Raw genomic sequence first — 14,097 nt, 5'->3', positions numbered from 1 at the left:
ACCCTCCTGGGAATATCTGGGCTCACATACCCAGAAATCCAGCAGTAGTGGACTTGATCCAGGAGTTCACTCACTGTCACCAAGGATCTTCTTTGTCTATTTGCTGAGCGTCTCTGTGGTTGATGTGGGATGGGTGCTGGAGTTCCTGGAAGTGCATCATTCCTGGTTGGCTTTTTGTGGGAAAGAGCCTCTTTCCCTGTGACATTCCCACCCTGGGCTTTACTCTCCTCGTACCAACATGGCTCACAGGCTCCCTTCTAACCCGGTTCCTGGAGTCAGGAGGACTTGAGAGCTTGAGTATTCTCTCTCTAGCAGCTTGATCCCCTCTGCTCCTTGTGACTCATTTGTCCCATCTCCACGGGAAAGATGGGTACCCAGGTGAAATTGGGGACTGTCACTGAGAAATGAGGGAGGAGGTGCTAGATGATTAAAAACACCAAGTGTTGACGTGTTAAAATGTTCTTCTGTGAGGGAAATAAGAAATAAAAAAGTCTCTACCTTCTGGAATATAGTCATAACTGAAGCTTTTATATATGTGAATGATTGCTTGTCTCTACAGAGATACCATAGTTTAATAGCTCCTCCATCGAAAAACAGCCCTGTAACATTTGCTGATTTCTGTGCTGTGGATATCCCATACTGTCACTGTGGTGTTTCCGGGATATCCGCATGTCATGACTGAGCACAGTTGGCAGAGGTGAGCGCATCAGCTGGTACTGGCTGGCTTCAGTGCATGCCTGAATAGCGTACCTTTGTGTGTGCAAGGCTTAACAGGGACAGACTCATACATTTTATAGAGAGGCCATTTATATGTGTCTTTCAGGGCACTTGATAGGGTTGGATGAGAGGAACTTTTTGGATAAAGACACTTACTAGCGCCTTGACTAATAATTTCCTGGGCCCAAACCTTCCAACGATTTTTGGTTCTAAATGTGTTTTATGATTTTTCTATCAATTTTTAGACATTATTTAGTACAGTGATTTTCTATACAGGCCTTCTGCATTGGACTATTTGGTTTTTAAATGTCATCACATGGAAGGTGCTTAACAGCAGGCTTATATTAAAAATAACTAAAGGGGCACCTGGGTGTCTCAGTTGGTTAAGCGTCCAACTTCAACTCAGGTCATGATCTCACAATTCGTGGGGTCGAGCCCTGTGTCAGTGACAGCTCAGAGCCTTGGAGCCTCCTTTGGATTCTGTGTCTCCCTCTCTCTGTCCCTCCCCTGCTCATGCTCTGTCTCTCTCTCAAAAATAAATAATAAAACATTAAAAAAAAAAAAGTAGTTAATGTGAGGGGCACCTGGGTGGCTCAGTTAGTTAAGTGTCCAGCTCTTGATTTCCGCTCAGGTCATGATCTCATGGGTTCGTGAGATTGAGCCCTGCATTGAGCTCTGTGCCGAGAGTGCAGAGCCTGGTTAGGATTCTGTCTCTCCCTCTCTCTCGGCCCCTCTCCCACATGTGTTCATGCCCATCCTCTCTCATTCTCTCCCTAAAAATAAACATTTTTAAAAAAAAGTAGTTCAGGGGCGCCTGGGTGGCTCAGTCGGTTAAACGTCCAACTTCGGCTCATGTCATGATCTCACAGTTTGTGGGTTCGAGCCCTGCATGAGGCTCTGTGCTGACAGCTCAGAGCCTGGAGCCTGTTTCATATTCTGTGTCTCCCTCTCTCACTCTGACCCACCCCTGTTCATGCTCTGTCTCTCTCTGTCTCAAAAATCAGTAAACGTTAAAAAAAAAATTTTTTTTTAAAAAAATAAAAATAAAAAGTAGTTCAGGTGAATTAACTTATAATTAACTTAGTTGGGCAAGTTCCTGCTTACGGAGTTTCACATTTGAGGAAAATAATGTCACATGCTTTAAGAATGTCTGCAAGATGAGGTGTATACACTTGTCACGTGCTGCCTGAGCTGGAATGTGAGAATTCTGTAGCAGGGTTTCTTTGACTTTTCTTGCCTCGTTTTAGGATGAATTGTGGAAGGCTGGGTACTCTGAGCACTTTTTGAGAATTCTTCTTCTATTTTGTATGCCGCCATCCCCCAATTGATATCTGACTTCAAAGAATTAGAATTGATGTAAGGCTCACATGCTTTTTTGTTAGTGCTCATTTGGTCAGAGCACGCTGATGTTTGTGAAGTGGCTGTTCGTGTACCTGAGCACTGACTGACCTCACAGAGTTGAAGTTTCCAGCTGAGACTCTCACAATGGTCCGTCTTCCTTGGCCGTGTAACGTAATGAAAATTCCCCACAAAACACTAGTGTACTACCTTGCTTCATTTATGAGATACATCCCTGGACATAAATTTAAAGTTGAACTCTGATTTGTGAGACAACCTTCTTTGGTTTTCTTTCTCTGCTATTTTAAACGAGCTGGTTGTGTGTTAAATTCCAGATAAGCTTTTACTGATGGAATTTTAGCATCTTTGTCTGTGGAGTTATCCTTCTTGAGTGACCTTAGGACTTGGTACAGAATAAAATGAGATGCTCTGCAGCAGGCTGTAGGACACTCATTTACTTGCTGCCAGATCGTCAGGTTAGCCTCTTGCTCACACACAAATACTGCTGTGCTGTGCAAGTCAGCGTTCTCCACAGGAGAGGCATCTGTACTTGTGCCTTTCAGGAGAAAATGGAAACGGTGAATGATGAAACTATTTTCTGTGCAGAATACATTGGAGCTTCACTGGTGTGTTATTAGTAAATGGCGCTCATCTGTCTTGGTTCCATCTCCTGAGAGGAAAGTTGTTGAAGGTGGACTGTTGCCACCATGTTGCCTGCGATCACAGCATTTGGCCTTCAGCTTCATTTAATTCAGAGTTTCTTTAGTGCCTTCTTTTTGCGAGGAGCCAGGACCTCGAAGCTGCATTCATGTTGAGTGTTACAAAGAGTCTCGTGTGCCAGATAGTTCACAGAGTTCTTAGTAAGCGAATGGGATCAGAAGCATTGGCATCTTTGCAGCCGGTATTTCAAATTGGATACCGGTAGCTCCTCTGTGGGGAATATTGAAAATCTAACAGCTGCTACTAGTCGTGTAAAATATCCTGTTCACTAGCTAAAGCTATTGATGAAGCACTTTTTTCTTTTTTAGAAAATAATCCCTGATGCAGGAAAGGTGCTGTTTCTAAAAGTTAAGCAAAGATAAGTTCCCTCTCCCCAACTGCCTTTGCGATAGTTGTGACGTTGACTTAAAAGTTACTCTTGTTTTCAGGAGGTTGCTCAAAGAAGTACAGTCTTTAAAACAACCATACCTGAAGAAGAGGAGGAGGAGGAAGCGGCACCTGAAGTGGTTGTTGAGGAAGAGATTTTCCACCAGCAGGTATCACTTTAATATATTTATTTAAAATTTTATTGAAAGAATTACACAGAAACCAAAATCAGCAGTGGATTTGGTCTTTTTCCCTATTACTTGAACCAGATGAGTGATTTGCCACCTGGGGTTTGTTTTTCCTGAGGGGACATTCAAGATAGTATGTTAGAGAGTGTTAGAAGAAAATGATAGCACTTCTTTAAAACAATTTTTTTTCTCCTTATATCCAATTTCAGTTTTTATCATGTTTCATAATGTACATAATATGCAGGACATACTGTGTATCACTTATAAATAAGTATATATGGGTTGGAATGCATGCTCAAAATTATTTACTGGAGAGTTCTGTGATAGAGGTTTATTTTAGATCACTAATTAGAGTATCTGCATATAAACTTAAAAAAGCCAGAGTAATATTCTACTGCAGTGGGAAACAAAAATTCTTGCTATATTAAATTCCAAGGGGCGCCTGGATGGCTCAGTCGGTTAAACTATATTAAATTCCAAATCATCTAATTATAAGATAGATTTTAGCTGATGCTTGGGCTTTTGAGAGCCCTTGAAATAAACTCCAAATTTGATTTTAATTAATTAAATTGGAATTATTAATAAGTAATAAGCTTTCAGTTTATAGTCTCAAGCTGTTTGAGTCAGGTGATTAATCAAAATTCCTACCCTTATCCTTATAAGACTTTGTTTCTATGTTTCCAGCTTTATAAGTCGGTTCATTTTGCTTCATTGGCCCCAGTCCTACTCCGAATAAACATTCTCTTAGGTGGTTAACCCCCAGGGTTGAGAACCACTTGATGTGGGTTGTATGAGGTAGAACGAACTTTGGGATACTTCCTAGTACATTTTGGAGGACTGTTCAAGAACAGCTACTTTAGCCTTAACTTCCACAAGAAACCAGGACAAGATCCATTTCCTGCCCCCAGTGGGAAGCATTATAATGAGTGGAAGTAAAATAACAATATAAGAGATCTCTCAAGGTGGCAGAGAAGTGGCTCAGAGTATGATTTGTAGCAGGTCAGATGCCGGAGAAGACTGTCTAGGCCACCAGAATTGTTGAGAAGATCCCTGGGAAGTATGCTTGTCCAGTAATTTGAAAGTTGGGCAGTTATTTGGGTATCAGAAGACCCACAGTGGTGTTTGCATTACCTGTTGGCTGCATTAACGTACACCCCAAAACATAAGTGACTTAGAACAAGTGTTTCTTACTTGCCTTGATTCTGTGGTTTGACTGGGCTCAGCTGGGCAAGTCTTTTGCTCCATGTGATGGAGGGAAAGTTAATGACACAGTTGTATTCAGCTGGGATCTTGGCTGGGGCTGGAATGTTCTCCTTGTTTCTCTCCACGTTGCTTTATCTTTTTTTTTTTTAAGTTTATTTATTTATTTTGGGAGAGACTGAGATAGTGTGAGTTGGGGAGGGGCAGAGAGAGCGGGAGACAGAATCCCAAGCAGACTCCACATTGTCAGCACAGAGCCCGATGCGGGGCTTGAACCCACGAAACTGAGATCATGCATGACCTGAGCTGAAACCAAGAGTCGGACACTTAACCAACTGAGCCACCCAGGCGCCCCCACGTTGTTTTATCTTTTGGTAGTTTGGTTGAAATCTTGTTTATAACATGGCAGCTGTCTTCCATAAGGGGGAGAAAGAGAGCACCAGATCTCTTAAAGGCTAGGCCCATATTCTCTTAGACAAAGTGAGTCTGTAGGCCATCTTCAGCCGTAGGCAAGGGCAAATAGTCCTCAGCTCTGATGGGGAGGAGTGAGGCAGAGAACCTGTGGTGATCTTCTGTTCACCACAGAGGGCGTGTCAGGATGTCAGTGTTAGGTGTATCCAGTTGTATCGTAGGATACACATCATACATAGATGAAATGGGAAGCTTTGGTGGTAAGTGTGCAGTCTGGGCTGCCTGGGCAGAGAGCTTCTGCACACGTTGGAGCCAAGGAGACGCTAATACTAATCTGCAGTTGACTCCAGAAGGGAAATTACAGAGACACTGAGGGATTGTGAATGGAGGTTCATTAAGACCTAGTGACTGAACTTGAGAGGGGAGAGAAGGAGAAGAAGGCAGATGTGTGAGGCGTTTAGCTTTGGTGATCAGAGTAGATAATGATTTCAGGTTTTAAAAGAGGGAAGATGGAAGGGTAGATATTTTGAATTCTCATTAGAGAATGGGTCCAGTGGCCTTTCGAATTGATAAGGGTTTTTTGGTGGCCTTCAAGAAACCAATTTCAGCCCAGTCTGGTGGTGAATGACAGGTCCGACTGTGTGGTTTTAAGGAATTAGTGCGTGGTGAAAGACAAGAACAGAGAGAGCCACGTTGACTTCACGTCCGAGGACGATGCCGGAGCCTGTGCTTTGGGATGTGCAAGCAGAGGACCCAGCCGGCTGGGCTCCCTGATGTGGTTGTTCACAATGGAGCCTGCTGACCTCCTGTTTCCGGTTACAAAAGAAGGTTCTTTATTGAATAGTGACTTTCAGCCTTAGCTGCATATCATTAATTACTTAGAGAGTTTTAAAATTATATATAAATAGATATACTTCCCCACTTGAATGAGAAATTCTTATCTAGAGACCCAGATCAGAATTTTTTTTTTTAAAGCTCTTCAGGATCTGAATGTGCAGCTGGAGTTTAGTGTCACTGTTGTGGAATTTGTTGGAAGAAGTTTATAAGAAGGAGGTTAAAAATGAGAAAATGATAAAGTTTCATTTGAAGTTAGGTAATACGGTTTTGTCCTATCTCTGCCTTATTTTAAAGTGCTGTCCTCCATTTTCTTAGCACTGATTTTTCTTTCTACTTTTCCTCGTCAGGGAACCCCAAGAGCATCCAATAGAAGCTGTGCAATTATGTAAACTTCTCAAGTCAACGGTCTTCCTCAACACAAAGAAATACGGTAATCCTTACCAACATGCAGTGCAGAGCCTTCTCAGAAGCACAGAATATTTTTATATTTCCTTTATGTGAATTTTTAAGCTGCGAATCTGATGGCCTTAATTTCCTTTTTTGACACTGAAAAAGTTTTGTAAAAGAAACCATATCCATACACTTTGTTGCAAGATGTGAATTATTGACACTGAACTAACTGTGTACTGTTTGGAAAGGGTTCCTCAAATTTTTTGACATTTTTTTGTATGTGTGTTTTTTTAAGTTCTTACAAGAAGGGGACGGGAGGGTAAATAAACCACTGTGTGTCTGGGTATAATTTGAAGATTGCTCCATCTAGATTAGCAATCTGCTCTTGATTACTCTCTGCTATATATAACGGTGCTGTGAGGGGGGGGGCATTTTTCAATATATCAAACTTTTGTACTGAATTTTTTTGTAATAAACAATCAAGGCTACAAAAAATTTTTTTTAATAGAAAAGAAATTTTGTAAGAAGGCAATATTAACCTAATCATCATGTAAGCACTCTTGGATGAAGGATTCCACAAAACTTTGTTTTATGGTTACTTCTCTTAGATTCTTAATTCATGCGGGGATAGCGGGTGGGAGGGACGGGTTTCTCTTAAAATGCATTAGCTGTGTTTTTAAAGATAGTGTAACTTGCTTTAATTTCCTATGATACATTAACAAATAAAAGCTGTTTTAATATTAATTGGTCTCTTTTAACTTTAAAAACCTGATTTGGGGGGAAGAAAAGTATTGTTTTACTTGTGCTTTTCATAAAAATAATTTGGCTTCTTGTTTAACGTAGATGTTTCTTGGGGTGCCTGGATGGCTCAGTCGGTTGAGCATCTGACTCTTGATGTCGGCTCAGGTCATGATCCCAGGGTCGTGGGACTGAGCCTCGAATTGGGCTCCATCCTGAGCGCTCTCTCTCTTTCTCTCTCTCTCTCTGCCTCTCCTCCACTCGCACTCGCTCGCTCTCAAAAAAAAAAAATTAAAATAAAAAAATAAATAAACTAGGTGTTTCTTTAAGCTTTGATAATGAGGAAACCACAAACCACTCTGAGGTCTTTACCCCTCCTCCCCCTTTCAGTACTCTGTCTTCACCAATAGCAGTAATAACAATAATAAAAGTAATAATAGGGGCATCTGGGTGGCTCAGTTGGTTAAGCTTCCGACTTCGACTCAGGTCGTGATCTCATGGTTCTTGAGTTTGAGCCCCGTGTCGGGCTCTATGCTAACCGCTCAGAGCCTGCTTGGGATTCTGTGTCTCCCTCTCTGACTCTGCTCCTCCCCCACTGTGCGCTCGTGCTCTCTCTCTCTCTCTCTCTCAGAAATGAATAAACATTAAAAAAAATAATAGTAGCTTATGTTTTGGGGTCAGATACTGTGCTCAGTGCTTTATATTTTTCAGCTTATTAACAATTAGACCTTTCAAAATCTCCTTTAATAGGAAAGTCAAGTGGGAACAGGGACAGTGGCAGAAGACACTGAGGAAGATATTCCTTTTAAAGGGAGAAGAGGGAGAGAATACTCTTCTAGAATCTAGTTTTACCGACTTATAAAAGAGAGAAAAGATATCCGTAACCGTACCTGTTAGAAGATTAAGGTATGAGCGATGTGACAGGGAGGCCATGTGCTTATGGGGTGGCTTTGTCATGTATAGTGGTAATCTAGGGTGTCGTTTGTTAGGGGTTTGGGCCAGTTTTGTCTTGCGATTGCTTTCTCCAAGTGTGTTCATCTTGTGGGAAGTGGAATGCCTGCACCATCCGTCGAACGAACAGATGATAAATTTCGGAAGCCAGCCCGGAGTCAGTGTTTGGTTTTCCCTTAAAATATTCCTGCAGTAAGCTGCGCAAAGACTCCCGGCTTTCACTGGAAAATAACTCACAAAGTCTCAGAATTACTGTGCTCTGCAGATTTACTGCATACGCTGGTGCCATCACAGACACAAGATAAATGCCGGGCAAGATACGGTGTCAGGTGAAGCAGATAAAATGATAACTTCTCAGCACAGATTTGTCTTCACAATGAGCGTGGCACTGCAGTGTGCAGTCAGACTCGGCTTTGACAGATTTTGCCACAAGATGGGGTTCTTGTCATCAAAATACACTCAGGGTACTTTCCTGCTGGGTAAGTCAGGTTCTAGAAACCAACCCTTTTTAGTAGGTGGGCACTAAGAATCGACGGCCGTGACACGGAAGAGTAGTAGGTACTCCGGCGACGTAGACGCACGTCTGGTGATGTAGGGGGAAAATCCGGGACCCTGTACCCACGCGGTTTGGTGCCCTGGGTGTGTTGCAAGCAGAAGCTGGTGGCGTTCACTTAGTCTGACAAAGGTGAAATTACAGGTTCTCTGAAAACGAGCTGCACATGTATCTGTTCCCACGGAGCAGGAGAGGCAGAGGGCCCGAGCACCTGCCTCCTGTGTATGCTCTGTGTCTCCACATCCACGGAGCTTTGGGATACATTTCTGGATTACTGACCTGTTTTACACCCAGCATGAGGTTTCCCCTCCGCTTTCTCTTTGGTTTTCTGGTCTCACCCCTATGTTTGGACAGGGATTTTTTTTTTTTTTTTTTTTTTTTTTTTTTTAATTTCTCTTGTGGGTAGGTCTCCTCTCTGTTCTTCACTAAGAAAATTCTGGATGCTCCTATTTTGTTGAATATGATCTCTTTCCTGTTTGCTGTTCTTCCCTTCTGGGGTTTCTTTTAGATTTTTTATCGAACCCATTCTCTTTCATATCTTGTAGATTTCTCTGTGTTGTTGTATTCAGTAATTTCTTTCTATTTATCTCTGTATTTTTTATCCTGCTCATTGAGTTTGTAATTTATATACTTTTCATTTCTGGAATTTGATTTTTTTTCAAATTCAGCTCTTCACTATAGTTCTTTTCTTCTTTTAAAGGTCATTTTAGGCATACTTGTTGTATGGTTTCTAACATATTTTCCTGAGTTCTTATGGAGAGCCTAATTTGGTTTGCCAAAATGGTTTGAGAGCCAAAAATGGTTTGCTTCCTCATGGGGTTTTTATTTTTTTATTTTTTTTTTTTCAACGTTTTTTTGTATTTATTTTTGGGACAGAGAGAGACAGAGCATGAACGGGGGAGGGGCAGAGAGAGAGGGAGACACAGAATCGGAAACAGGCTCCAGGCTCCGAGCCATCAGCCCAGAGCCTGACGCGGGGCTCGAACTCACGGACCGCGAGATCGTGACCTGGCTGAAGTCGGACGCTTAACCGACTGCGCCACCCAGGCGCCCCCCTCATGGGGTTTTTAGATTGTGAACTTGCCTTCAGCAGGTGTTTATTCTGTGAGTGGTTTGTGTGCCTAACATACAGGGTAGTTTGGTGCTTTTCTGTTCCAGCTCCCCAATGATGATAGTGGATTGGACCTTTGTTGCTGTTTTCTCATCTGGTGGTAGTGAAAAAAAATCCACTTGGATGCTGGTGCATGGGTATTCTTTATTTCTCACAGGTAACTTCCACATGCTCCCCCTCGGTCTGCATCAGAAGTTTGCCATTGGGGTGCCTGGGTGGCTCTGTCATTTGAGTGTGCGACTCTTGATTTTGGCTCAGATCACGATCCCAGGGTCATGGGATTAAGACCCTTGTCTGCTCTGCGCAGAGTGTGAAGCCTGCTTGGGATTCTTTCTCCCCACCCCCCCACCCCTCACCGATGCGTGCACACGTTTTCGCTCTAGCAAAAAAAAAAAGTTTGCCTTTGCTCTGGGTCTTTGGGCTTGCTGTAATGGGAGGTGTGGGAGCACTTTATGGTTCTGAACCTTTTGCAACCAGCTCCCTTTTGGGTAGGTCCTGCCCTTGCACGGAGTCGTGCCCTGTTTCCTACCCCCACCCCTCAGCCTCCATCCTGAAAGTTTCCATTTCACACTCTGAATTCTTGTTCCTTTATGGCACCTGGGCATTTTTGGTTCTCATTTTAAGCTTGGCTCTCTATTAAAACAAAGATTTAATTACAGGTTATCAATTTTATAGTGATAGAAGGAGCCCCTCCTTGTCAGTTATTTCCTCATCACACATCAATACAAGCATGTGCACATCGATTTGCCTGTGTGTATGTGTACGTATTTTAAGAGAGATGCTGATTCTAAATCATGTTCCCTTTGGTTTCAGTTTCTCACCCACCATCCCTTTCATGGAATCTTAAATTACAAAGAAACTTATTTGAATGCCCTTTCTTTTCCCGGCCAAATCACATGGAGAACAGAATGACTTGGGCCCCTTGAAGCAATGTTCTGGTATTTCCACGTAGTTACCTAGGAAAGGCCAGAATTCTGAAACTGGGAACACTCCTTCCCTCCCTTGCCAGAAGAAAAAAAAGGCACAGAAGGACGTAATATTTAGTATTCTGTGTTTCTGCCATTTGTCTGTCTTACTAGGGAGACTTTCAGAACCAAACTGATGGCAGCGAGGAAAATATTTAGGCAAAACACAAGTAAAGCTCACAGGAGTTGTTTTCAAGGTGTTGTGGAGGGAGCTTCATGTGAGCACGCTGAACGGGAAGAATAGTTAATCAGTGGGGAATGGATGCAGCTTGGGTGATCTGGAGGGTCATGCAAAGAGAAGGGCAGAGGATCATCGTGGAGGCTGACCAGTCACCAGTTGGCCCTGGAGACCAGCACCGGACCTAGAGTGCGAACCCGCACCCCTTCTCTCATTTCTCTTACATATTTGCCTTCACTTTTAACAGCACAGTAAATTCTGTCTTTTGCTGACTTTTCACCAGAGGCTAAAATGCACCTCTCAGTTCAAGGAGACAGCCGGTTCAGTAGCTTAAGTAACGTTACAACGATAAAGCACATATCCACCCAGATTTATTATGTGAGTGCTTCCTCCACCAATCTGAACTGGAATTCTCAGTTTAAGTGTCAGCCAAGTTTGCTCTCAGAGAAACACAGCTTTTGTTCCATTTCAGGAGTTTTTATACCTCCTTTGGCTTTGTAGTGCTTCAAATGGGCCCTGGTGTGTGGAGCCTAATGGTTTCTCTGAAAATTTCTTATACCATTTTCTTAAACATTGCTGTTGGTTTATTTGATTTAGAATAAGAAAATCCTCACTTGCCTTCTTAAAAATGTTTACTATCTTTGAGAGAGAGAATGCAAGCAGGGGAGGGACAGAGAGAGGGGGACAGAAGATCCAAAGCAGGCTCCATGCTGACAGCAGCCAGCCTGATGTATGTGGGGGTTGAACTCACGAACCATGAGATCATGACCTAAACCAAAATCAGATGTTCAACTGACTGAGCCACCCATGTGCCCCCACTTGCCTTTTAAGCCTCCTTTCATGATAAACTCAGCCCTCAGAGTGGGTGTCCTAATCCTCTTGGCCCTGTCACATCCACCAGGCTTCACTTTCCCCACACATCCAGCATTGGGGGCAGATCTCCCCATGGAACTGTAATAGAGTGGAGGTACCTACACCAGTATTAAGCCTCCTTTCATGATAAACTCAGCCCTCAGAGTGGGTGTCCTAATCCTCTTGGCCCTGTCACATCCACCAGGCTTCACTTTCCCCACACATCCAGCATTGGGGGCAGATCTCCCCATGGAACTGTAATAGAGTGGAGGTACCTACACCAGTATTTCTTTTTCCTCAGTGTTTATAATACACTCTGGGGAATTATTTTCAAAGGGTCTAGTTTGTTGAATACACCAGTCTTTTTTTTTTAATTTATTTTAATGTTTATTATTTATTTATTTATTGAGAGACCAAGCACGTGAGCGGGGGAGGGGCAGAGAGAGGGAGACAGAAACTAAAGCAGGCTCCAGGCTCTGAATTGTCAGCACAGAGCCCGACACAGGGCTCGAACCCCTGAACTGTAAGCTCATGACTTGAGCTGAAGCCGGACGATTAACTGGCTGAGCCACCCAGGTGCCCCCATCGGAGTGTTTCCATAACTGCCTTCCATATAGGCCTGTGTGCCAGGACTTACCTTAAGCTCCCAGTGTTAGCTAGAGTGTCCACAGTGTCACCAGAGGGACACGGGTGTCCTGTGCTGAGTTGGTCTCATCTGGCGGAGGCTGGCTTTCTAGTTTAGTGGCTGAGCGTGGTCTTCAGAGGACTTGTTCATTGTCTCACTTCCCCGAAGTCTGAATCCCAGAACCCTTCTTTTCTTTTCCCTTCTTTTTCTCCAGGCTCTCCATTTGAGCCAGGGAGAGTCCCAGCTCACACCACCCTTCACCAAAGGCTACTTTGTGGCCCAGCTGTTGGCCACTGGAACATTGTCTTCCCAAGCCTGGGATTGTGAAACCACCCAGCCTTCCTTCCTCTTTGCTGCTAGCTCCCCCCGACTCCTTTGTTACCTTCCAGCCAGTGTCAAGAGGGGACTGAACCCAGGCTAAATGTGGAGCCAAAATTTTCCTATGATTCATTTTCTCAGTTGCTCTTTTCTTTTAAGTCTTTCTCCTGCTGAGAGAAAAACTGGAAATTTGAACCTTAGAAAAAAGGAGCTGAAAAGTCTTGATTAAGTGCCTGTTGTGTAATCATCCCTCTACTGGCACAGAGGGGATGGTGGGTCTGGCCTGGACTCAGCTGCAGCTGCGGGCCACCAGGAACAGTGCTTAGGTTTATAATATGGGGGGGGGGGGGGTCCTTGGGTGGGGAAGGAAAGGTTTGGGCACAGAGAGGCATGTTTGGGAGGCTCAGGGTGGCCTCCTGCCAGAAGTTTCTACAGGAGCCTGAAGCAGGGCCCCTGGCTGTGTCATGCACCTGGGAGACTCTAGGGACACAACTAAGAGAAAACAGCAGGGACAGGGTTCTGGAAATGCAGTGTGGCACATCAAAGATTTCCTTACTTAAAAAAAATTATATTTTTGTTTTTTTTAATTAAAAAAAATACTTATTTTTGACAGAGATACAGAGCATGAGTGGGGAGGGGCAGAGAGAGAGGGAGACACAGAATCGGAAGCAGGCTCCAGGCTCCGAGCTGTCAGCACAGAGCCCGACGTGGGGCTCGAACTCACAGACTCAGAGATCATGACCTGAGCCGAAGGCAGACGCTCAACCGCCTGAGCCACCCAGGGGCCCCTATTTTTTTTAATTAAAAATTTTTATTGTTTATTTTTGCTAATGGGGGAGGGGCAGAGATAGACAAAATCCCAACCAGGCTCCAGGCTCTGTTCTGTCAGCACAGAGCCGGACTTGGGGTTCGAACCCACAAACCATGAGATCATGACCTGAGCTGAAATCGGATGCTTAAACGACTGAGCCACCCAGGTGCCCCTTTTGACGGTTACTTTTGAGAGAGAGAGAGCAGAAGCAGGGGAGGGGCGGAGAGAGGGAGACCCAGAATCCAAAGCAGGCTCCAGACCCAGAGCTGTCAGTGCAGATCCCAGTGCGGGCTCACCGTGGGGCTCCACCTCCTGGACCTGGAAGTCATGACCTGAGCTGAAGTCAAACGCTTAACCGACTGACCCATCCAGGCACCCCTAAAGGTTTCCTAACTTAAAGTTTGCTGTACCACACTGGGTAAGGGGTATCCTTGCTTTGCAGACTGGCTGTCTTGCCTAGAGGTGAAGTCATTTATTCACTCATTCATTCCTTCAGCAACCATACCCCGGGGAATTTGCGTTTGCCTGGCGGCCACCTCCAGACAAAGCTTCTGGAATACGGAGCTGAGAGATCCAGTGGTTTTCTGAAAAACTCGTTCTGTTCACACAGGCCTGTATCCGACAGCTCTGCCTACTTTATCCCCGGCAGCTGTCAGAAAATAATTTACACAGCCGGTTTACAAATGAAAACCGTGCTATTCGTTGTCCAGAATGAACGGGAACAATTCCAGCTGTCAGATAATCCCCACATCCCTAGTTCAAATCTCTGTTGCGAATGTTCCTCAAATTAATGGCGAATGTAATAAATATTACTGGCGTGGTGCAGTT

At 44.0% G+C, this 14,097-nt stretch overlaps 1 protein-coding gene across 1 annotated transcript in view; it reads left to right on the top strand.

Moving 5' to 3' along the window:
• Positions 1-6,434, top strand: part of LMNB1 (lamin B1) — a 55,464-nt gene extending 49,030 nt beyond the window's left edge. The window contains exons 10-11 of the mRNA XM_019422137.2: positions 3,204-3,311; positions 6,125-6,434. Of these exons, the coding sequence (XP_019277682.1) occupies positions 3,204-3,311; positions 6,125-6,166 (150 nt within the window). The 3' untranslated portion in view covers positions 6,167-6,434. The remainder of the gene's footprint in view (positions 1-3,203; positions 3,312-6,124) is intronic.
• Positions 6,435-14,097: the final 7,663 nt, after the last annotated feature.

Source organism: Panthera pardus, unplaced genomic scaffold, assembly GCF_024362965.1.
Source record: "Panthera pardus isolate Hobbes unplaced genomic scaffold, ASM2436296v1 HiC_scaffold_2, whole genome shotgun sequence".
In the NCBI taxonomy this organism is placed as follows: Eukaryota; Metazoa; Chordata; class Mammalia; order Carnivora; family Felidae; genus Panthera; species Panthera pardus.
The sequence above is the reverse complement of the archived record's forward strand: the minus strand, read 5'-3'. Positions and strand labels throughout refer to the sequence as shown.